At 49.8% G+C, this 23131-nt stretch overlaps 1 protein-coding gene across 2 annotated transcripts; it reads left to right on the top strand.

The window, feature by feature from the left end:
- The first annotated feature begins 9147 nt into the window (after positions 1–9147).
- LOC122619383 (homeobox protein prospero) lies at positions 9148–22451 on the top strand. 2 transcript variants are annotated; one of them, XM_043796287.1, is made up of 5 exons: positions 9148–12898; positions 13388–14292; positions 15107–15261; positions 19506–19650; positions 19915–22451. In XM_043796287.1, the coding sequence occupies exons 1-5, from the start codon at positions 9148–9150 to the stop codon at positions 20092–20094; spliced, it is 5136 nt and encodes a 1711-aa protein (XP_043652222.1). In that variant the 3' UTR covers positions 20095–22451. The 2 variants fall into 2 exon arrangements, with proteins under 2 accessions (XP_043652222.1, XP_043652221.1); XM_043796286.1 differs by having other exon boundaries at positions 9148–14292.
- Positions 22452–23131: the final 680 nt, after the last annotated feature.

Raw genomic sequence — 23131 nt, 5'->3', positions numbered from 1 at the left:
TGCGGCTGGAGGCCGCTTTATTAGAATTTCCGGCAGCTTAGGCCGCAGACAGTCTGTCTGCAGCAGCACCATTACCATTATCACTATCTGCCCTGGTCCACATTGTCATAATTCATAAATCAACTAATTCTGAAGTCGTTGGGCCAGCACAACGACAGTAACAAATAGCTTCCTCCCCCCAAAAAAATGTACACAAATCTGTGACGAAGACAGTTGGTTTAAGTCGAAAAGTTCTCAGGCCTGGCAAAGTCAGGAGGAAGACGAAACAATTAAAGGGTTTCGAGTTGCCTTAATGAACCGCAGCCAGACAAAAGGTCAAAGACAAGACCATCATCGTCATCGCCAGCGCAAACAAAGGCCTAGAAGGCCCAAAACCAAAGGCAAACAAAGGTGGGCCCCCACAGCCAAACAAAAGCGAAAGGGAGAAGACGTCACGGCGGTTGCCTGCACTTCCTGGCAAGGAACAGCAGGCAGAGGCTACAAGACGCCGCTGGGTTTCAATTACCAGGTCCCAAGACCCAAGTCCCAGGTTCCAAGTTTGAAGATTTCTCCCCGCTGTAAGATGAGTGACCTCCCTTAATTGAGCGTGAAGCGCTGCAATACTTTGACACCTTTATGACACGGACATGGAGTTCGACAGCGCCATCCACATTGCATTGACATCGCCATGGATATATGGACAGTAGATACGGACTACAGACAGTGGACAGCGGACAGTGGACAGTGGCAACCCCCTAAGACAGACGGAACCGAACCGACGGGCCGATGGACGACACTAATGAACATTAATGTTCGTATTGTGTAATGTCGCGACTTTAATGTAAAGTGCAATGAAGCAATGCAAGGCCAGGGGGTAGTAGTGCATCCACCGGATGCACTCATTAAGTGCTGCAGCCTTTGACTTGCGGACCCGAAAGAACTGGACGCAAATGCGAGCTGAGTTATGATGCCAGCTGACGAGCTGTCAGAAGCGTCATCCACCGCGGAGGAGGAGGTGGATTCACTGGGTTGGGCCACTGCGGCGATGGATGGCTGCAATGGGGTTACTGCCGCCGACTGGCCGGCAAGTGGTTGTTAAGTCTGATTCACGGCTCGATTCGGAAATCAGCGGGCAGCACGTGTTCCCCTGCTTTCTGCACCCTGCTCTTACCCTTTGATCTGACCAGGGGCCACTACTCAGCCCCTTTCCCCCTAGGTGCCACTTGATTTTCCTTCGCGTTGCGAAAACCATTTTCCACAAATTTAATTCCATTAATGTCGCAGCAGGAGCAACAGGAGCAGCAGGAGCAGCAGTGTCGTTAGCTCATCCTTTGGCCCTCCTTTCGCTGCTCGCGCTCCTCCAGCGGCCCTTCAAAGGTTCTTCAAATGTCAAGCGGCAAGAGGCCGGGGCAGGATTCTCCAGCAACTAAATTATCATAATGAATCTCGCAACTACTTGAGTTTTGTTTGCCCAAGCGGCAACTCAACTCGGTCCGAGGAGGGTTAAGCGATGGCTCTGCTCCTAACGATTTTTTAATTGAAACTGTCACTTGTCGAGGAGCCAAGGATGGCCAGGATCAGGATACAGCCGCAGAGGGTGGACAGCCGCAAGAACGCTGGCTCCAATCCTCATCCTCATCCTCTACGCCTGAAGTAGTTTCCATTGCAATTACGAAGGAATTAAATGCAGTTGCAGGAAGATGAGTGGCGATGCGATGAGAACGACCCACAAATCGCTTCTAAAGTTTTCCAAGAATTTCATCTCCGATGCATAAATCAACAATTGTCTCTGCGCCACAGACATACAGACATGGCCATTGTTTGATTAAGAAAATCTTTTCCATTCAATCCAAACACAACCAACTGGTGGAGAAGGAGGAGCCAGCTGGAACAATGGGAATTGAATTTTATGCTTTACAAGATTTTATTGCGACTTTTCGACTCGACGCCTCAGCTCGATTCCCAGTTTCCCCACCAAACTGCTGCAGTTTGTTATAAAAGCGAAAACGAATCGCAGTCCGCAGTCCGCCTTTATTAGCAGCAAATTTCATTATTCAAGTCAATTTGCCTCGGAGATGCCTCGAAAACTTGCCCGATAGTGACCCCCCACTTGGCTGGGCTCTTTGCATGGGTTCAATTGAATTAAATGCAATCAATTTGTTGATACGCAGATGAATTTAAACAAATTTAGCCCGAGAGTGTGCGGCGAGCGAGGCCAGCCGAGGATGACTCAGCCGCTTTGGTGTCCGGACTCCGGAGCCCAGGGTCCCATGTCCCCGGTTAGTCACTCCGGCGGGGCAAACGACACCCAAGTGCCGTCCAAGGCTCTGGACATGCAATCAGAGTCACCCCAACCCCCTTACCCTCTTGCTGCTCCGCCGGATCCTCTGGTAAAAAGCACAAAAAACAAAAAGTATAAAGCACAAGATAGACTAAAAGGGAGTCCCTTGTACAACCTCTAATTATCTCAAGCCATGACATGAAGTCATTTCTCCCATGTATCCTATTAATGCCAGCGCTCACGCTGAAATTGAAACTTCAAATATTTGTACGCGGCTCAAGGACTCGGCGGCAGGACTCGTCGGCCGGACTCGGACATGTGTGGGTAATTTCCTTAATAACCGCCAGCCTATCGCATTAACATATCTCGCATTTGTCATAAAAATAAGTCAACCACCGGCACCACCCATCCACCTACGTTTACCTTTACCTTCACGTTTACCTACTCACCAAATGGCCCAGCTGGTCTCCGCGGAGGAGGCGTTTTGTCAAGGAAAACTAAACCCCCCTTTCAGGTGGGCGGCGGAAGGCGGTGGGTGAAAGGCGAAGGAAGGAAGTGTTTATGCCTGCTCATGTGCGTCTCGTAATGACCACGGCTAAATGGACACATTACGCGGCGGACACACGAAAAATTGAATTATTCAAGCAAGTTTCGGAGGCGTCGCATTCGGAGCCAAACGATGTTGCGTGTCAAAGTTTATGCCTTATCCTAGCTCCACACCCACTCCTTGAACTTATTTCGAAAACGAGGCTAACAAATACGTTACAAAAGCCACTGGCAGCCGGCCCAGAAACTAAGTTGGAAAACCCTAAAGATGGTGTGAGTGTGAGTGCAGCGAGTGCCTTAAAGTTCCACTTGGTGACTTTGAGACGCCGTTTACGCTCAATGCTCATGCAGCACACGCCAGACCCAGGACACAGCCCGAAAACCCATAGTCCACCACTACCACTACCACTACCATAGAGCCTGAACCCTAAGGAAATGTAACGGCCGACGATCGACGACAGTTGGTTTCCCAGAGCGTCTTCAAGACGTTCGAGGGGGTGACTTATGCGGAAAAGGCACCCGGCATCTGCCAGCTGCGGATCTACCTCTGATTGCAACGTTAATGGTGCAACGGCAGGGGGTTACTGCCACGCACCAAAGCGGATGTTTGAGGGGGAAATCACTGGGACTTAAGAGTGGGTATTACTGCTACCTTCCATAGAACTTTCATCGCTTGGCGGGACTGTACTCACATTAGTTGGGAGCGAGTGCAAAAAGCACTTACGATTAAGAGCCAGAGGAGCAGGAGCTGTGGGCGGAGGGGAGAGATGGAGAGATGGGGGCAAGTATCATTTGGCTAACGCTTGAAATTGGCTTCGTGACGCTTATCGCGATCAATAAATAATATACGAGCAGCTCTAGACAGAGACGGGTAGCAACGGATGGATAGATACACGAACGACATCGAGGCGGAAAACAAAAAGTATCTGCCAGATACATTTGAGTAATTTGCGTCGTTAGTGCCGGAAAGAGAGGCAAAATAATAATAATAAAAGAAAGTACGCTTGATTACAATGAAAATGTTTTTAATGCCCAAGCTCCTCTCTCTCTCTCTGCTCCCCCACACGCCCCTCTACACCTCCCTGTACACCCACACAGAGACAGAGAAAGATATCTGCATAGATAGGCGAAGCAAAAGGACACACGTTAGGCATGCATTTTCCCCCATTTTCCTTTCTTTTTTTTTCGATATCAAAAGCGCGATAAGCGCTAGACACGAATGTGGGGAAGTGGGTTGTAGTGGGTGGTGGGAGGTGGGAGTTAGGTGGCAGGTGCAGGTGCAGGCTTGCAGGTTGGACAAAAGCCCATCGTGGGCTCTGCAGGCGGCAGAAGGAGGTGGAAAAGCCTCAAAGTCGAACGCGACCAGCGAGAACGACAACGACAACGGCAACGACCACTGTCCAAACAAAAGTCGGAAAAATGAGCAGTGGGAGCCGACTTGGCCACATATGGCCATTTTCTGGCCATTTCCATTGCGTGCCTGGTCGGAATACTAGTACGTATCCGTATCTGTATCTCGTCGTGCTCGTGTCTATATCCGTAGTATCCCTAGCTGCAGTGTACGGTACGGCGGTGTGTGCTATCTAATCAAGCGCCGAAAGACAATAAAAGCCAACAACGCAGCCACGACAAACAGCGACCACAAAATGTGCTTATGTCTGAAAACGACAGCAGGACAAGACCGTCCAGTTACGTGGAGACCAAAGGATACCCCGGAATTTCTGGAGCTAACAGTGACTTCCCATAACTTTTGACATTAATAAATCATTTGAAGTAGCCTAAAAATTACATTTACTCATTTTATGGTTAAGTTATGCAGAATACACTTAATCAAATGTAATCATAGTTTCCCAATTTTGGTTGTTGTTACAAACGCATGGCCAACCACATCCCCTAATTGAAAGTACCCCGTTCAACGAAAAATCACAGAGAATTCCGGGAAACCTACTTCTGTGCGACTAAGTGCAGCGGGAAAACCTTGCCGGCCACCACTCGAAAGTATCGCACGGATGTCGTATCTGTGGACCGCCATATGGCGAGCAAACGGCGATATCTGTGAGAGTGTTTCCATGTACGAGTATCTGTATCTTATCTGGCAGTTGGGGTATTAGCCAAGAAGCGTGCACCCCATCCTCCAGCTCCTCTGGGGCTCCGAAATCCAGCAGTGGCCATAACAATAACTGAGACTGGGCTGACATCATAATAATTCGAGTTTACTGCATCGCAATGCCGACAGCGAGACCTTTTGGCAAGTTCGTTGGAAACTTTTCGCATTAAATCCCTGTTTGAGACAGCGACTGGAGAAGGCAGAGAAGGACATTTTCTTTTAGCACAATTCGCAACACAAAGTTGCTGCCAATTCTGGTGGAAACTACCAACTGCCAACAAACTTTGCAGCAACATAATTTTAATGGCTTTTGCGGCAGGATTAGAGCTAGCGAGCTGCATCTGCATTGCCAATGGATGCCAAAACAAGTTGAAAGGTGTTTCTGAACTTTATTGATGTCGTCGACTTCGGGCGACTTCCGCTCCACCCGTTAGGCAAATAGGGAATGCTATCAGGTAAAAATCGGTTCCATCCCGACTGGATGGATGTCAAATGCCACCACCAAGCACGCCCTTCGGTTCCGTCTGCCTGGGCTCGCCTCTTCGCCTCCTCGATTCCTTCTGCTGCTGCCCCTGCTCCTCATCCTCCTCCTTCCTCCAGCGATCCCCAGCTTGTGCGCACGCGCATTGAGGCATAGACGAGCGAGTCCAGGTGTGCTCCGATCATCGCTCGCCGCTCGTGGCTTCAAGTACGTGCCATAAACACAGCCCGCACACTCGAAAAAAAAATACCTAAGAAATTAGAAGATACATTTTTATGAGAGAAAACTATCACAACCGTTTAAATATCAAAATATTCTCTGTGAATATAATTTAAAACATAAAAAACCCATATTTTAGAATTTTTTTCAAGTCATCTACTTATTAATATAAAGCAAATAAAATCAAAACTATCAATGAAAAACATCCATAAATAAATTGTTGAGAAGAAAACATAAGTAATTATTTATTTCAACTTTTTTTGAACCGAAATCAACCCCCCATTATCCTCAGTGTACCGAATCTCCCCTTGCACTCAAGCTGTAGTTTGCGATCATCAGCTGTTGGCTGTGGCGATCGTTTCCTTCCGCATCCGTATTGGCATAGGGGCTGCAGATTTTGCGCCGGTTTCGCGTTGCTCTTCGTGATTTTCCCCCAACCAATTGTCCATTTTCCGTTTGCCGTTTTCCAGCGAATCTCAGCTCGCCAGATTGCTTTTTAATCTCGCAGAGTGGATCTTTGAAGCGGAATCGTAATGCCTAATTGCCACTAGTTCGTTATTGGGACAGTTTTTTGTTTTAACGGATTTTAGGGTCACTTGACCGTAACACAACACCAAACCACCCCCCTCCCCCTGCACCTATCCCAGTGGGCTCTTTATGAGCCAAAGCATATTTTAATGATGACACCCGACCACGAGCACGAGGAGGATAGGATGTACGGAACACATGGCCGTGCCACACTTCGGTCGCTTGTGCGATGAGTACATTACCGTGTGCCGCGATCTGTGAAGGCACATTCCAAAGCACACTTTGAGATATATGTATGTATATTCATACCCCGACACCGTCCCTCCATGAAACACAGGCGCCTCCCTCATTTCCAGCGCATGCAAAGTATCCGAAGTTAGCGTTTTCCATCGGCCCATGCACGGAAAATGTGTTAAGGTCGTAATTATCTGCGCTGTCGTTTGTAGGTGGAAGTTCGCCTCAGCTGGCAACTTTCTTTGCTCCTCGTTCGCCTTTCTTCTCCTCGGCCAGCGCCATATGGTCCCTGTGGCCCTCCATTTACTCCTTGCGGGGTTGAAGCTAGAAAGAAAGGCCCATTGATAACGCTCCTAGATGCAAGCAAACCCATTCCAAGGTGCATTGAACTTGGAAATGCCAACTGTCTATGGCAGCAATTGAAAAGTATCTTGGCAAAGCGTTCCTCGAGAAAAGGTGGTTAACATAACGAGGCAATTAAGTAGTTTTCTTCGACTTAAGTATGCGGGCGCGTGGGCTCAATCTACCTATCAGATTGTACAGCAAGGAGTAGGGCATGTATCTTATCTTATTTGTATAACACTTGGAAATGGATTTTTAATTGAGATCTTATAAAAGAAGTGCAATCTGCTATACTATAGATATATTAGCTATATGTACTTAGGGAGTACTTAAGTAACCTTTAGTTGTTTTTCAATTTAACTTACTAACTAACTTCATTTCGTTTTCTCTTACAGGAGGATCTATGATGGACGACAGAGAAAAATAACGCTTTGTTTGTGGTAAATTTCTGCTATTTCCAATACCTCGATCTACTACTGTGCATAGGAATGGCCCTGCCCTCCTCTAGACCAAGCCCAACTTAATAAGTCCTGCATAGGGGTGGCTGTTTACGGATCCTGTCCCCTTGCCCGCTGCCTCTTTACCCTCTTTGCGTCCGTTCTTGTCCCTCCGGGTTGTCCTTGCAAGCTGCAGACTGGAGGAAGTACAGTTGCCCTTTGCCCAAAAAAGGGATCGAAGAACGGAGGGGTGGCATCCGTTGACATTGACTTGAACCTACGGGCTGCATTCCATTGCATTCGCAATTGAAATCGAAGGGCCCGAAAGTCGAGAGTCGAGAATGCGGCCTGCCAAAGGGGAGGATTCTGTTTGGTGGTTCTTGGAAAATGCACATGGCCCCTAGACACTGACGACTCGTATACTTGTATACGGTATACGGTATACGAGGCATTTAAGATACACACACTAAGTGTGATCGATAGTCGATGCTTTGACGCATTTGGCGAGTTCCAAAGTCCCCATATTGATTATTTCGAGTGCTTACGCATTCGACCCATGGCCATATGCAAAGTATCTACGTGTCTGTATCTGTATCTCTATCTGTATCTGTGGCAGAGAAAAGTAAGTCAAACTTTTTTATCAGCGAGAACGAAGTGACTTATCTTTATTTTGTACAAAAACAGAAAGGGGCGGTTAGACTCACTGACTCACACCCTCACACTCCCACTCCCACCCCCACTTACACACTCACACACATACACACCCACATACACAGAGACGGGCAGAGAATAAGCTCAAGTGGAGAAATTAGATAAAAACCTGTCTGGGGCGGGAGGGTTGGTGGGCTGTGCTGAATTAAGGACACCACCCGGAGTAACCCACCCGCCACAGGCTCGCAGGATCTAACAGCCATCCCCTGGACAGCCCCAAACCGAGCACCAATCAAGTGGCCACCCAAACCAGAAGCTTTTGGCCAGCCACTTTTACTTTCCATTTAAACACTCAGACCCATTTTTCCACAGCAGCTATTGCAACTTACGCCTTCCATTAATTTTACAGAAAGATTTTTTGAGCGCAAGCAAGGATTATTAAAACGAAAACCAAGCCAAACCAACTAAATACCCAAAACGACAAAAATCGACAAAAAACAAAACGACGAAAAACGAACAAAAATCCTAAAATCCATTCGCAAGTTTTTCGGGCAAAGCATCGAAAACACACTTTTGAGATTCAAGAAATCAAAGCGAAACGAACAAAAACAAACTGGAAAGGAGCAGAAAAGACCTGGAGGACGAGAACGGGTGTAAAACGAAGGGAAATACAAATCAAATTTAAATAAAATTAAATGCAAAGGACATTCGCATGTGTGTGGTGGTGGAAAGAAAATTCAAAACAAAATTCACAATTAGAAAACGCAGGAAAAAACGTAGAAAACGCAGACACAAAATCAAGAGTGCCAGCAGCAACAGCAGCAACAGCAGCAACCAACTGTCAACAGCGGGAAGAATTTTGAACTGGAACATTTCGACCAAAAAGTTTGTTGGGCGACAGCAAAATTTCAACGTTTGGCGCACTACAACACAGCAGCAAACAGCAGCAAGGACATCGCGGCCAGGCAGCCAGGATTGCAGGAGCGAGCGGTTTTGAAAGCGCAACACACATCGACAAACCCTTCTCACACGGACTAGTACTCACACTCGGATCGGAACCAGGATACCTTTTGGCTTAGAAATACTAGGCCCAAGGAAAAGCCGCAGCCAGAACCTTAAGCTCGAAATCACGCATACGCCGCGGCGAACTCGCGCTCTCTTTGCCGGAACGAAGGGGAAGCGCAGCCAGAGCAAAAACCCACCAGCCAATCCGAGGAAGCGGAGAGGGTGCCACAGGGTTGCTGAGGGGAAAGCAGGCAGCGAGGGCAGCGAAGGCAGCGAAAGCAGGGAGAGCTGAGAAGCGCGAGGCGAGAGAGCTGCTGCTGCTGGTGGGCATCATCTTATGATGTCATCAGAGGAGTACGAGGCGGACTGTTTTGGTTTGTACAGCGATGAGAACAACGTGCTGCTGAAGGCAACCGAGCCGGAGACAACTTCCACCAAGCAGCAACATCAGCCACAGTTACAACAGTTACAACAGCAACAGCAACAGCAACAGCAGCACCATCAGCAACCACCGCCGAGCAGCAACGGTCACACGTCACCAATACCCTTACAAGTCAACGGCGACGGCAGCGCGGCGAATTGCGGCGAGAGCGCCAAGACTAATACAAATACAAATACAGGCAGCCACAGTCACAGTTACAGCAACAGCAACAGCGGCCACACCAACACAGACGCAGACAAGGAGCAAGAGCGAGAGAAGGCGAAGGAGAAAGCGAACGAAGAGGAAGCCGAGTCCGACGATTCCGACGACGACGTCGTGGTTGTGCTCGAAGGCTGCGAAGGCAACGCCAGCAGCAGCAGCAGCAGCGCCAGCAACAGCAGCAGCAACAGCAACGCCAGCAGCAACAACCATAAGGCAGCGGCCACGACGACGACGACGGCGACGACGGCGAACCATTGTAATCGCAGTGGCGGCAGCAGTCGCAGTCATCGCAGCGCTCGCAGTAGTCGGCAAATCAGTCAGTCAACGGCCGTCGGCAAGACAACAACGTGCGCGGCTAAAAAACCAACAGCAGCAGCACAGGCGACAGGCAAGAACACGAACGTTAACTCGCACTGGCACTTGCACTCAAACTCAAACTCGAATTCGAACTCGAACGTGAACGTGAATTCAAACGGTAGCGGAAACGGAAACGCGAACAGTAAAGTGAATCGTCGTTCGCGCCAAAGATCCTTGAGCAAAGACATTAACAATCAGCCAGCGAGCAGCAATAGCAACTGCAATAGCAATAGCAACAGTAGCAACAACAGCAACAACAGTAACAACAGCAGCAACAGCAACGGCGGAGCAACGGCAACCGCTGCTGGCTTCATGAGTAGCGCTGCCGCGGCTGCTGCGGGTGCCGCTGGTGGAGGAGCCCTGTTCCAACCACAATCGGTCAGCACGGCCAACAACAGTAGTAGCAACAACAATAATAATATAAACAATACAAACACACCGGCTACTATTGCCACCCACTCGCCCACGAGCAATTCACCAGTTTCGGGCGCCAGTTCGGCATCGTCCTTGTTGACGGCCGCCTTTGGCAACCTGTTTGGTGGCTCCTCGGCCAAGATGCTGAACGAGCTGTTCGGCCGCCAGATGAAGCAGGCCCAGGACGCAACGAGTGGCCTGCCCCAGAGTTTGGACAACGCCATGCTGGCCGCCGCCATGGAGACGGCCACCAGTGCCGAGCTGCTCATCGGCAGCCTCAATTCCACGTCCAAGTTGCTGCAGCAGCAGCAGCAGCACAACAACAACAGCATTGCTCCCGCGAACAGCAGCACGCCCATGAGCAATGGCACAAACGCATCGATCTCGCCGGGATCGGCACACAGTTCCAGTCACTCGCACCAGGGTGTCTCGCCCAAGGGTAGTCGCCGGGTATCGGCCTGCAGTGATCGCTCCTTGGAGGCGGCAGCGGCCGATGTTGCTGGTGGCTCGCCGCCACGAGCGGCATCGGTCAGCTCGCTGAACGGCGGAGCCAGCAGTGGGGAGCAGCACCAGTCGCAGTTGCAACACGACCTGGTGGCGCATCACATGCTGCGCAATATACTGCAGGGCAAGAAGGAGCTGATGCAGCTGGATCAGGAGCTGCGCACCGCCATGCAGCAGCAGCAGCAGCAACAGCAGCTGCAGGAGAAGGAGCAGCTGCACTCCAAGCTCAACAACAATAATAACAACAACATTGCTGCCACCGCCAACAACAATAACAACAACACCATGGAGAGCATCAATCTGATCGACGACTCGGAAATGGCCGACATCAAGATCAAGAGTGAGCCCCAAACGGCTCCGCAGCCCCAGCAATCGCCGCACGGCAGCAGCCACAGCAGCCGGAGTGGGAGTGGCAGTGGCAGCCACAGCAGCATGGCCAGCGATGGCAGTCTGCGACGCAAGTCCTCCGACTCCCTGGACAGCCACGGGGCGCAGGACGAGGCTCAGGACGAGGAAGATGCCGCGCCCAATGGCCAGAGATCCGAGAGCAGGGCTCCGGAGGAGCCACAGCTGCCCACCAAGAAGGAGTCCGTGGACGATATGCTGGACGAGGTGGAGCTCCTGGGCCTGCACTCGCGCGGCTCCGATATGGAGAGCCTCGCCTCGCCCAGTCACTCGGACATGATGCTGCTGGACAAGGACGATGTCCTGGACGAGGACGACGACGATGACTGCGTGGAGCAGAAAACATCCGGCAGCGGATGTCTCAAGAAACCCGGCATGGACTTGAAGCGCGCTCGCGTCGAGAACATTGTATCGGGAATGCGATGCAGTCCATCCTCCGGATTAGTGCAAGCAGGACAACTGCAGGTAAATGGCTGCAAGAAGCGCAAGCTCTACCAGCCCCAGCAACACGCCATGGAGCGCTATGTGGCCGCCGCAGCTGGTCTGAACTTCGGCCTAAACTTACAGAGCATGATGCTCGACCAGGACGATAGTGAGTCCAATGAGCTGGAGTCCCCGCAGATCCAACAGAAGCGTGTGGAGAAGAATGCCCTCAAGTCCCAGTTGCGATCCATGCAGGAGCAGCTCGCGGAGATGCAGCAGAAATATGTGCAGCTGTGCTCGCGCATGGAGCAGGAATCCGAGTGCCAGGAACTTGACCAGGACCAGGATGTGGAACAAGAACAAGAGCCGGACAATGGCAGCAGCGATCACATCGAGCTGTCGCCCTCGCCCACTTTGACCGGCGATGGTGACGCCAGTCCCAACCACAAGGAGGAAACTGGACAGGAACGACCCGGTTCCAGCTCGCCCTCACCATCGCCCCTGAAGCCCAAGACATCGCTGGGCGAGAGCAGCGACTCGGGCGCCAACATGCTGTCCCAGATGATGAGCAAGATGATGTCCGGCAAGCTGCACAATCCGCTGGTGGGCGTGGCTCATCCCGCCCTGCCCCAAGGATTCCCTCCACTGCTGCAGCACATGGGCGACATGTCGCACGCGGCCGCCATGTACCAGCAGTTCTTCTTCGAGCAGGAGGCGCGCATGGCCAAGGAAGCCGCCGAGCAGCAGCAACAGCAGCAGCAACAGCAACAACAGCAGCAGCAGCAACAGCAGCAGGAGCAACAGCGACGCTTCGAGCAGGAGCAACAGGAGCAGCAGCGCCGCAAGGAGGAGCAGCAACAGCAGATCCAGCGCCAGCAGCAGCACCTGCAACAGCTGCAGCAGCAGCAGATGGAGCAGCAACATGTGGCCACTGCCGCCCCCAGGCCGCAGATGCACCACCCGGCGCCCGCCCGCCTCCCCACACGAATGGGCGGGGCTGCTGCCCACACGGCCCTCAAGTCCGAGCTGTCGGAAAAGTTCCAAATGCTGCGCGCCAGCAACAACAGCTCAATGATGCGCATGTCGGGCACGGACCTGGAGGGACTGGCCGATGTGCTCAAGTCCGAGATCACCACCTCGCTGTCCGCCCTGGTGGACACCATTGTGACGCGCTTCGTCCACCAACGGCGGCTGTTCAGCAAGCAGGCGGACTCCGTGACCGCGGCTGCCGAGCAGCTGAACAAGGACCTGCTGCTGGCTTCGCAGATCCTCGACCGGAAATCGCCGCGCACCAAGGTGGCGGACAGGCCCCAGAACGGACCCACGCCCGCAACACAATCAGGTAATAATGGTTCACTACTCCTAGCTAATAGTCAAATGCCCTCCCAAACGCCCGCGAGCGGGGCGAGTGCGCAGCAGCAACAGCAGCAGAATGCACAGCAGCAGCAGCAGCAGCATCAGGGCTCGCAGCAGCAGCAACAGAATGTGGTGCAGCAGCAGAGTGTGGCGCAGCAGCAGCACATGCAGCAGCAGCAACAGCAGCAGTCGCATCCATTGCTGCCGCCCAACTGCCAACAGTTGATCTCCGCCCCCCGCCTAAATGGCAGTCAGTTATCCTTCGCATCGCCCGCCGCTGCTGCAGCCGCTGCCATGGGTCTGCAGATGCACCATGCCGCCGCAGCAGCAGCAATGTCCGCCCAGCAGCAGCAGCAGCAACAGTCGGGGGATCCCGGCGCGAATACTAACCCCAACAGCGGGCCAGCGAACCCCACTAACAGTAGCTTAAGTACCCTTAATATACCGCCACCTCACATTCGTCCTTCGCCCACAGCGGCTGCCATGTTCCAGGCGCCCAAAACGCCACAGGGCATGAATCCGGTGGCCGCCGCCGCGCTCTACAACTCGATGACCGGACCCTTCTGCCTGCCGCCCGATCAGCAGCAGCAGCAACAGACCGCCCAGCAGCAACAGTCCGCCCAGCAGCAGCAGCAGAGCTCGCAGCAGACGCAGCAGCAGCTGGAGCAGAACGAGGCCCTCAGCCTGGTGGTGACACCCAAGAAGAAGCGCCACAAGGTGACCGACACGCGCATCACGCCGCGCACCGTCAGCCGCATCCTTGCCCAGGATGGCGTGGTGCCGCCCACCGGAGGCCTGCCGTCTACCCCGCAGCAGCAGCAACAGCAGCAGCAGCAACAGCAACAGCAGCAGCAACAACAGCAACAGCAGCAGCAACAGGCGTCGAATGGCGGCAACAGCAATGCCACGCCCGCCCAAAGTCCGACAAGGAGCAGCGGAGGAGCCGCATACCACCCGCAACCGCCGCCACCACCACCACCCATGATGCCCGTGTCCTTGCCCACCTCCGTGGCCATACCAAATCCCTCGCTGCACGAGTCCAAGGTCTTCTCGCCGTACTCGCCGTTCTTCAATCCGCACGCAGCCGCTGGCCAGCCAACGGCGGCCCAGCTCCATCAGCACCACCAGCAGCACCACCCGCACCACCAGTCCATGCAGCTGTCCTCGAGTCCGCCGGGCAGCTTGGGCGCTCTGATGGACTCGCGCGACTCGCCGCCGCTGCCCCACCCGCCGTCGATGCTCCATCCCGCCCTGCTGGCCGCCGCCCACCACGGCGGATCGCCGGACTACAAGACCTGCCTGCGGGCCGTCATGGACGCCCAGGATCGCCAGTCCGAGTGCAACTCGGCCGACATGCAGTTCGATGGCATGGCTCCTACTATATCCTTTTACAAGCAAATGCAACTTAACACAGAACAACAGGAGTCGCTGATGGCCAAGTGAGTTTCCACCTAGTCCACCGTGTGCAGCAGACAGCGAACAGAGAGAGAGAGAGAGAGTGATAGAGAGTGATAGAGAGGGGTAAAGAAAAGTAGTAGTAGTAGTAGGTACTTAACCCGACCCCGGACCTCGCTTACAAAACGAAACCAATCAAGTGTCTTCTTCAGTTTATTTATTTCCCAACTAAATTCTTTTATAAAATGTAATCAAAACCTTATTTATTGCCCCGCCGCACACTTAAGCCCCCAAAGACCCTCAAGTCATCATCATCATCGACTTGGCCTGGCTTGAGTTGCATTTCGCAACAGCCACAGAAATGGAAAAAATCAATGACGAGCAGCCAATCGAAAGAGCTGCACTCGTTGGCCTCTTACTAGCCCCCATTCCCATTCCCACACCCAAACCCATGCCCATTCTCAATCCCAATCTCAATCCCCTTCCGATTGCGATTCCGATTCTGATTCACAGGCGAGCTCAGCTTTTTCAATCAGTGGGCTGAAGGAGGAGAAAGCGGGGGCTTGTGCGGTGGCACCCTTAGACATTCATTATTGGCACTCGAAAGTGCAGCCACGTTAGACATTGCCAATCCAATCGAATATCTACATATATCTACATCTCTCTCTCTGTGTGCGGCTCTGCCACACACGAACATGGAAATTTGGAAAGACAATCGACCATCCGACACACATATCTCATTCATATACCCTATATCTGTAACGCCACCAGACATTGCGAATCCTTGACTCCTTTGCACTCTTCTACATTGACACCGATGCACCTGCGCAAGGCCAAGCTGATGTTCTTCTGGGTGCGCTATCCCAGCTCCGCGGTGCTCAAGATGTACTTCCCGGACATCAAGTTCAACAAGAACAACACAGCACAATTGGTGAAATGGTTCTCAAACTTCCGGTAAGTTGTGCAATTAACAATTTTACAGCTAGAGCTAAAGCTAAGTCAATATGTATTAACCATTCAGCAGCATTCATATTTATGATTTCGTTACGTCGCTTGAGTTTTTGGTCTTTTAAGTTTTCTGGGAGTTAGGCAGGGCAAATTGATTGCCCAAATTCGAGACTGCCACCTGTCGAAACCCTCGACTTGCACTCAAGAAGTAGTCGCAGGACATGCAACACCATTCGGCTGTCATTCCGCGCCTCCAACTGTCAGTCCGTCAAATTGCGCAAGAAGTTGCCAAAAAGAGCAGAAAGAGCCGACGACTACGGAAAAACGACAGCTGCCAGATAGTCCGTGGTGTGGGTAATTCGGATATTCGGATATTCGGCTATTCCGTGAAAGGAGTGGGCTGTTCTCAATGGAACAGAGCCAACGTGAAGTGAGGTAGGCCCGCATGCAGTCGCCGTGATTTGCGCGCCAAATCCGGGTCGCATCTGTCCGCCCCGAAGAAAAACGGAAAACGGAAAAAATGAAAACAGAAAACCGAACACAGAGCGTGGCACAAGGTCTCACCTGGATTTGTAACTTGCAACCCTCTTTCGTCGCCGGCTTAGCAGCTGCCCGTCCCCGATTTGTCTAAGACATGCGCAACGTCTTAAGGAATTGTCCGCAAGACACCCTAAGAAATTCCCCTACCTGCGCGCACAAGCGAACTGCACACAAAAGACAACAAATCAAGACCCGGCACGCTCGGGGTTTGTTCGCAATTCTCGTGGTCGGGCATTTCTTACTTCTTATGGGGGTTGCTACCCCTGCGATGTGTGCCTACCCTAACCCTACTTTGCATGGGAATCGGGGAGTTGGCATCTTGTCTTTGCCTTTGCCTTCGACTTCGGCGACTTCTTCGGCGAGAGGTTAAAATGGGTGGGAATATTTTTTGATTTCCTAACTGCTACTCGATTGTTTATTTTCCTTCTTTTTTTTTTGGACCGTAGGGGTAGTTGGAATGTAACGGTTTTCTTTGCGTTCCTTTCTCATGCTGAGTTGCCTAGTTTGATTTTAGTTTTCTTTGTTCTCGGGGAAATGCTTTCCCTCCTAATCGTTTGCCCCCTAAATTAACCTAGGAAATGAATACTTGTAACCGCTTTCTGCTCTCTCTTAGCCACTAGTTAATATTATGAGTTTCCCACACTCACAGACACTTTTGCGAACACACAGCACCACACACACAGACACTGGGGCTGAGTGCTCTAATAACATGTTGCCTAAAGTGGCCACTTAAGAAAAATGCAAGGGGTTAGGTCCCCCGTTTAGGATGCCGGTGCATATGAGCTGCAGAGTCCGGAGGATGAGCGCCACGATGATGAGCTGCCACTCGAGCTGAGGAGCCAAGTGTGAAAATAGCGGAGAGCGAGGCCAAGAAACTTGTGGCGCTGGCATATTAAAAAGTGTTGCCTACTTAAGTGGGCCCCACCCACGCACACACACCAAATACTCCGACCCCTCTGCCACATCTATGCATGTGTATGCTGTGTGTGTGTGTGTGTGTGTTGGCTAATTAACAAAAGTGCCTTTTGTTCGAGGTCCTCAAGCAGGCCACTTATATAATTGCATTAGCTGCAGTAACTTCTTTTTGTGCTCGCCAAAATGCAAATAATGAAAAGAAAGCGGCAAAGGACATGCATTCACACACACACCCACATACATATGCAACCACAGCCCCACGGACACTCAGACTCCTGGCGGGCTAATTAGTTTGTTTGCCAGGATACATTCAGTGAGTTTCTTTGGCCGCTTTCAATGGCGGCAGCTACTTGAGAGTCTCGTGCACAATGGCCAGGGCCCTACTGGCAAAAGGCGCTCAAGGATACGCCCACACACACACACACACACACACACGTACGCTCACATACTCGCACATCTCCCGCTGTTCTTTTTCTGTGTTTTGTTTCTCATCGAGCCGCTTTCCGTTTTTTTTGAGGTTAAGTGTCCTTTTGGCGCTTAGAGCAGCTCCCCAGCTTTTTCCCACCGCCCTCCACCTTCGACGAGTGAAAAGATCTTGCTGACAACAACAACAACAAGTACAACAGCAACAACAACAAGAGCAGCAGTTACAATTATATAAATACACACACTCACACATGCCACATACCACATTCAGACACTCAGATACGATACACGCTCCATTCTGTATATGTATATAGACGTATATGACTTGTACAGATGCTTATATATAGATACAATGCAAAAGTGTTGCCAATTACTTCATTAATGTATGAGGTAGAGATGTCTGCATATGTGTGGGTGAGTATGTGTGAGCTTATTAATAACATTCTACTCGTTCGTATTCGTAACCGTAATCCGTGATACGTGATTTATTGCGGAGGAAGTGAAGAAGAAGAAGGTGCAGCGAAGAAGGAGACACACGCACACACGAACAAAAAACCCACACACACACACACAGAAAGCACACACAAACTGGCACGCACACACACACAGTCAAGCGAAGTGAGAGTGAGCCAGGGGGGTGCGGCGTGGGTGAGAGATGAATGCACTTGACAAAGCAACGCCTGCCTGCCTTTCAACAAGTGTTTTAGTGGTTCTCCCTCTTCCATTCCCTCTCCTTCTGCCTCTCGCCTCACTCTCTCTTCGTGCGTGTGTGTGTGTGTGGGTGGGTGAGGGCCCAAATAAATAGGCTACGAAATATTATATGCAAACTAATTAGCACTTCCGTCGAGCCCCAACGCCATCTGCATTGCATCTGCACATCTGCAGTTCCACTTGCACGGCTTATTATCTAAATTAAGTGGCGCATTTGAAAACGCCAAGCCAAGCTTCCTTTTCCTGCCACATGTGGTTGCTTGCATAAGGATCGCCTCAAGCTCCTTTTCACGCCAGCCACAAAGCTAATTGCAATTCAAACCAAACCGAGCCCAACCAAAACGGGGCGGGGTTGAGATCCCGACAATCCCTAATAACTATGGACACCCGGCACGGCACAATGAACTGTCACACAAAACTGTCACACAGCGATTCCTTTCTTTCGGCCACGCCACGCCACGCCACGCCAGGCCAGGCCAAGCCATCAGCCTCATTATCCATCCAGAAGCCATCCCAAAACCACCCACCCGATCCCAGCACCCCTCTCCTCTTCAAGTGCCAGCGCCTCCGGGGAGCCGCAAGGGGGGCGCGCCAATGGGCTGGGGGGCCAGAAGGAAAAGATTTTCTATTTGCGCATTCTGCGCTTATTGTTTGGAAAATCAACACGAGCGCCGTGGCACAACATGAGAAATGCATTTGGCGCTGCTACTGGGAAATCTTGAAATTAGCGCGATTATCGGAGCGTTGTCAGAGGGGGTCGATGCGGGGGCGGGGGCGAGTGGTTGGGGGACTCCAAAGGATTCCCGGCAAAAAGACAACAATTAGTGCGCGGCAGACAATGCAGGATCGGTGAGCAGAGAGGAGAATCAGGGGGTGAAGGAGGAGGAGCAGCAGAGGCAGTCAGGCCGGAAGACAAGCAATCACTTACAGTTGCCAAGTAAGGCATATACCCCCAGTGCTATCCCCCTGCCACATCCTCGCCATATCCCCCTGCGAATGGCAGCTCACACACAAATCACTTGACTAAACAAGGCGACGCAGCAGCAGCGGCAGCAGTGGCAGCAGCGCGCTGCACTTGCTAATTAAATCCCCAACCCCCAAGGCAGTTGTGGCATAAAAAATAGGAAAGAAGGAATAAACCGCAGCTAGAAGATGCCGCCCCGACTTGCAATTGTTATTGCACCACCACGAGCTGCTGCTGCACATTTGAGATTTATTAAAAATTCTTTACACACCCACACATAGCCACACCCACACAGACACCCACACCGACACATACACGACGCGCCTAAGAGTATGCAGCGAATTATTAATAATGTCATACTCAAACAGCTATCCAATATAATGCATTAAGGGACCCCTAGGCACAGAGTGAGCGAGATAGCGTGACTGAGCGAGTGGGTGTGTGAGAGAGAGAGAGAGAGAGCGAAGCATTAGCGATTTCCTTTGAATTTGGTTTACCACTTTACGACTTTCCCCCTTTGTTTTACCCACCTCTCGCCTTGGTTCGAACCTTGATTATTCTTTCATTTGCGTTGCGATTTTGTAAATTTGAATGCTGAACTGAACAATATAAAAATAGAATAGAATAAAAAACAAAAAAAAAAACCAAACAGAATACTGACCAAACCAAACATTCCTCATCTACGCATCTGCAGAGAATTCTACTACATACAAATGGAGAAATATGCACGACAAGCTGTCACCGAAGGCATCAAGACACCCGATGATCTGTTGATTGCTGGAGATAGTGAATTGTATCGCGTGCTCAATTTGCACTACAATCGCAATAACCACATTGAGGTATGCCAATAACCACACCCACACCCACTAAACCTAACACTAGCCCACTAACATTAACACTAACCACTAACCACAAACCCCCAGAACCCCGACTCTACATGCACACACACTCCCAATTTCCAATAAAAAAAAAAAAAAAATCAAAAAAGAATTCAAAATGAATAACTAAAGTGTGTGTGGATGCGAGCGTTAGAACCACTAACCAGATGAAACCAGTGAAACCCCTTGCGGAGTCAGTCGCTAATCGAGAAACTCGGTCCACAGGTACCCCAGAATTTCCGCTTCGTGGTCGAATCGACTCTGCGGGAGTTCTTCCGTGCAATACAGGGTGGCAAAGACACCGAGCAGTCGTGGAAGAAGTCCATATACAAGATCATCTCGCGCATGGACGATCCCGTGCCCGAGTACTTCAAGTCGCCCAATTTTTTAGAGCAGCTGGAATAAGTGGAGGAGTTGGCGCTGCCGACGCTGCCATTGCCGCACCCACTGGGAATGCCACCGCCCATCAGTCCGGCCTCCATCTCCACCACCTGCAGCACCGCTACCACCACCAACTCCAGGCCCGGCAGCAGCCATCCGAAGGCGAGGCGCAGGCCAAAGCTAAAAGGCTAAACCTGCGCAGGAAACACGACTGGATATGACCAGCTACCAGCTACCCAGCAATAAAATCGAGGATAAACACGAGTATCCACACACAGGGCAGAAACTTAGACATAGCTGAGAGATATGCAAAAGCACACGAGTCGAAAACGCGTTTAGAAAACACATTGAGCAAAATATTTTTTCAAAAATTTCCAAAACCACACAACTAAACACACACACACACATACAATTACAACACACATGAACCTCAGCAAAAGAGCGACAAGAACATGAAGCATGTGGGCCACGGATATGCAAGTCCGGTGGGCCAATTGAGCAAAACCAAAACTTAACATAGAGCAGCAAGTCTTAATCTAATAATGTGAAATAGTGCAAATTGAAAGAAAACCTGAGCCACACACCTGAGAACACCCACACACCGAGCGTAATTTACAGGCAGTGTAAACTGTACTCGCCGTTGGTTTGTTAGTTGAAATTTTTTTGAAAATATTTACAGCAGATTACGTATACGTATGAATATTTAACAAATAGTTGAGCCGTCTAATGATCTACCGAAAGTTGACACACATTCCACAAGGAAATACCTACACAATAACCACACGCATTCCACGCACACACACACACACACAGAAACACACACGCTCGCATCGGTACAAAGTGTGTGTTCATTTGAAAGCGAGAGAGAGAGAAAATCGCTCGGCCAAACGGAAATGGTTTTTATCGCACTGCTTGGCCGACCGACTTTCCGGTAAGCAGTTTCCCCGCCCAGTTGCGCACTGCTTTACAAAAGCAGGCGCAGCTCCGACGGCCGGAAATCGGGAATTAATCTTAAAAGTTTAAAAGTCACCCGATCACTAAGGTTGCTACTTCCCTATATCCCCCATTTAAGCGCTAAGCATATATTCGATGTCTATTAAGCGAAACTAAAAGCAAAAAACTATAAAAAAAAAGTTAAGAAATTTGCGAAAACTATTTAGATTTTTAATGAGAGAGCCAGAGTTATTTGTACGAACAGCGGGCGTTAGGGTAGTTAAATTTACCATCTTATCTTTTACAATACGTTATGCGAACCTTCGACCAAAGTTAATTGTTAACATGAATCCCTTGAATACGATTTATTTTTAATCAATTCTTTTCCTTTAGTGCCCCACATTTGAGCACGCATCTTAATTTTATAGAATAATCGACAAACACACAAAAAACACACCACAAACAAAACACACACACACACTAGTCTGTTATTTATGTAAATAATTTATACGTTTAGTTAAGTTAACGTTTAGTTTAATTAATTTACTTTACTTGGCCTTGAGTTGCAACAAAACAAAATATACACAAAACACCAAAAATACCAATTAAAAATATGGTTTTTTCTTACTCCTCATTTTAAGAATATATATGTATATCTTAATGGCCCCCATATCTGGCTGGCTGAGATCGATCATGCACTTCTCACTCATCAGCACAGCAGACACAGCATGGAAAGTGGGCGGGTTTAGAGGGATATGTTTGCCTGCTCTCCGTCCGGCGACTTTTGGGGCTGGGGCGGGCAAACCCTGTTGTTCCTGCAGCTGCAATAACTCATCACCGATTGCAACTGCAAAGCGACAACAGCAACAACATCATTAACTGCATGCACAACATTTGAATATTTGGCACAGACTAAATCATATTCCTCGAACGAAACGAACGCAGCGAAATCGACCATTTCGGCCCAACAATTGCTCCGAGGAGCTCCATCAGCCAGCCAGCCAGCCAGTCAGTCTGTCTGTCAGTTACTAAGTCAGTTAGTCAGTTACTAAGTTAGCCAGCCCCGCACCCTAGCGCCCTCTGGTGGGAGTTTAGATTAGATGGATGGGAACACCGCCACAAGGAGCAGACGAGATCGCACCACAGCAAACCTTTCGGCCACAACAATGATCACGAAATTATTGAACAATAGTTGAATTTTAGCTAAAACTAAATTGAAACGAACTAAGCGAGTTTTTTAGGCTAAACCAGAGTTCCCATGGGGAATGTGAGCTAAATTTGATTGCACTTTGGCGTCACTATGACAAAATTAGTCGCGTTTAAGACGGTGAGTTTCCTAATCCGAGAAGCGAGATCGAGTGGAAGAAGAAACTGAGGTTCTTCAAAACGAAAACGAAATTGAAAGTGAAATTCAAGTTTGGATAATTGAAAAATAAGAAATGCATTTGCGAAATTAGTATTTAGGGAATCGTACAAAGCAGATGAGGCAGGCCGAGGCATTCGCTAATCGAAGTAATCGAAGCTTAAGTTTATCGCATTACCAAGTTGAGTTACCTTACCCCTAAGTTTCACCCATCTTCACCGCAGACAGAAGTCGAAATTCAAGCCCGATTTTGGGGCCCCAGGAGTGACGCGTTGATTGTTAATGCCTTTACAAAATTTACGAAGGAAGCGGCTTTTGGCAATGAAGTTGAAATTTAAAAATGAAATTTGAAATGAAATTTGGAAATGAAATTGACATTGAAATTGAAATTGATCTAAATACAATTGTAACTGATTTTGTGATAGAAAAGTAACTAACAACAAACTAAAAATCGAACTAACTTCATTATTGTTTCGGATAAAACCAATATGGAGGCTTCGCGCAGAAGCCTCCATACGAAATTATTGATTGATGTAAAAATAGTTAAATGACAATTGCGAGACGAGCGAAATTATGAGACGAAAACCATTTAGGCAATTTAAGGCGTATTAACAATAAACGTTTGGCTAACAAAACTTTAGGCGAAATTTTATCTTTAAGCAAAATTCGAAAATAGCGAGAAGCATCCGTATCTAAACCGTCGAAATTCAGAGAGTTAACACTAATACGAAGCAAAAAGCAGAAACTACGAAAAATTAATCACTC

The sequence above is a fragment of the Drosophila teissieri genome, chromosome 3R, assembly GCF_016746235.2.
Source record: "Drosophila teissieri strain GT53w chromosome 3R, Prin_Dtei_1.1, whole genome shotgun sequence".
Classification (NCBI taxonomy): Eukaryota; Metazoa; Arthropoda; class Insecta; order Diptera; family Drosophilidae; genus Drosophila; species Drosophila teissieri.
This window is presented reverse-complemented; position numbering and strand designations above follow the sequence as displayed.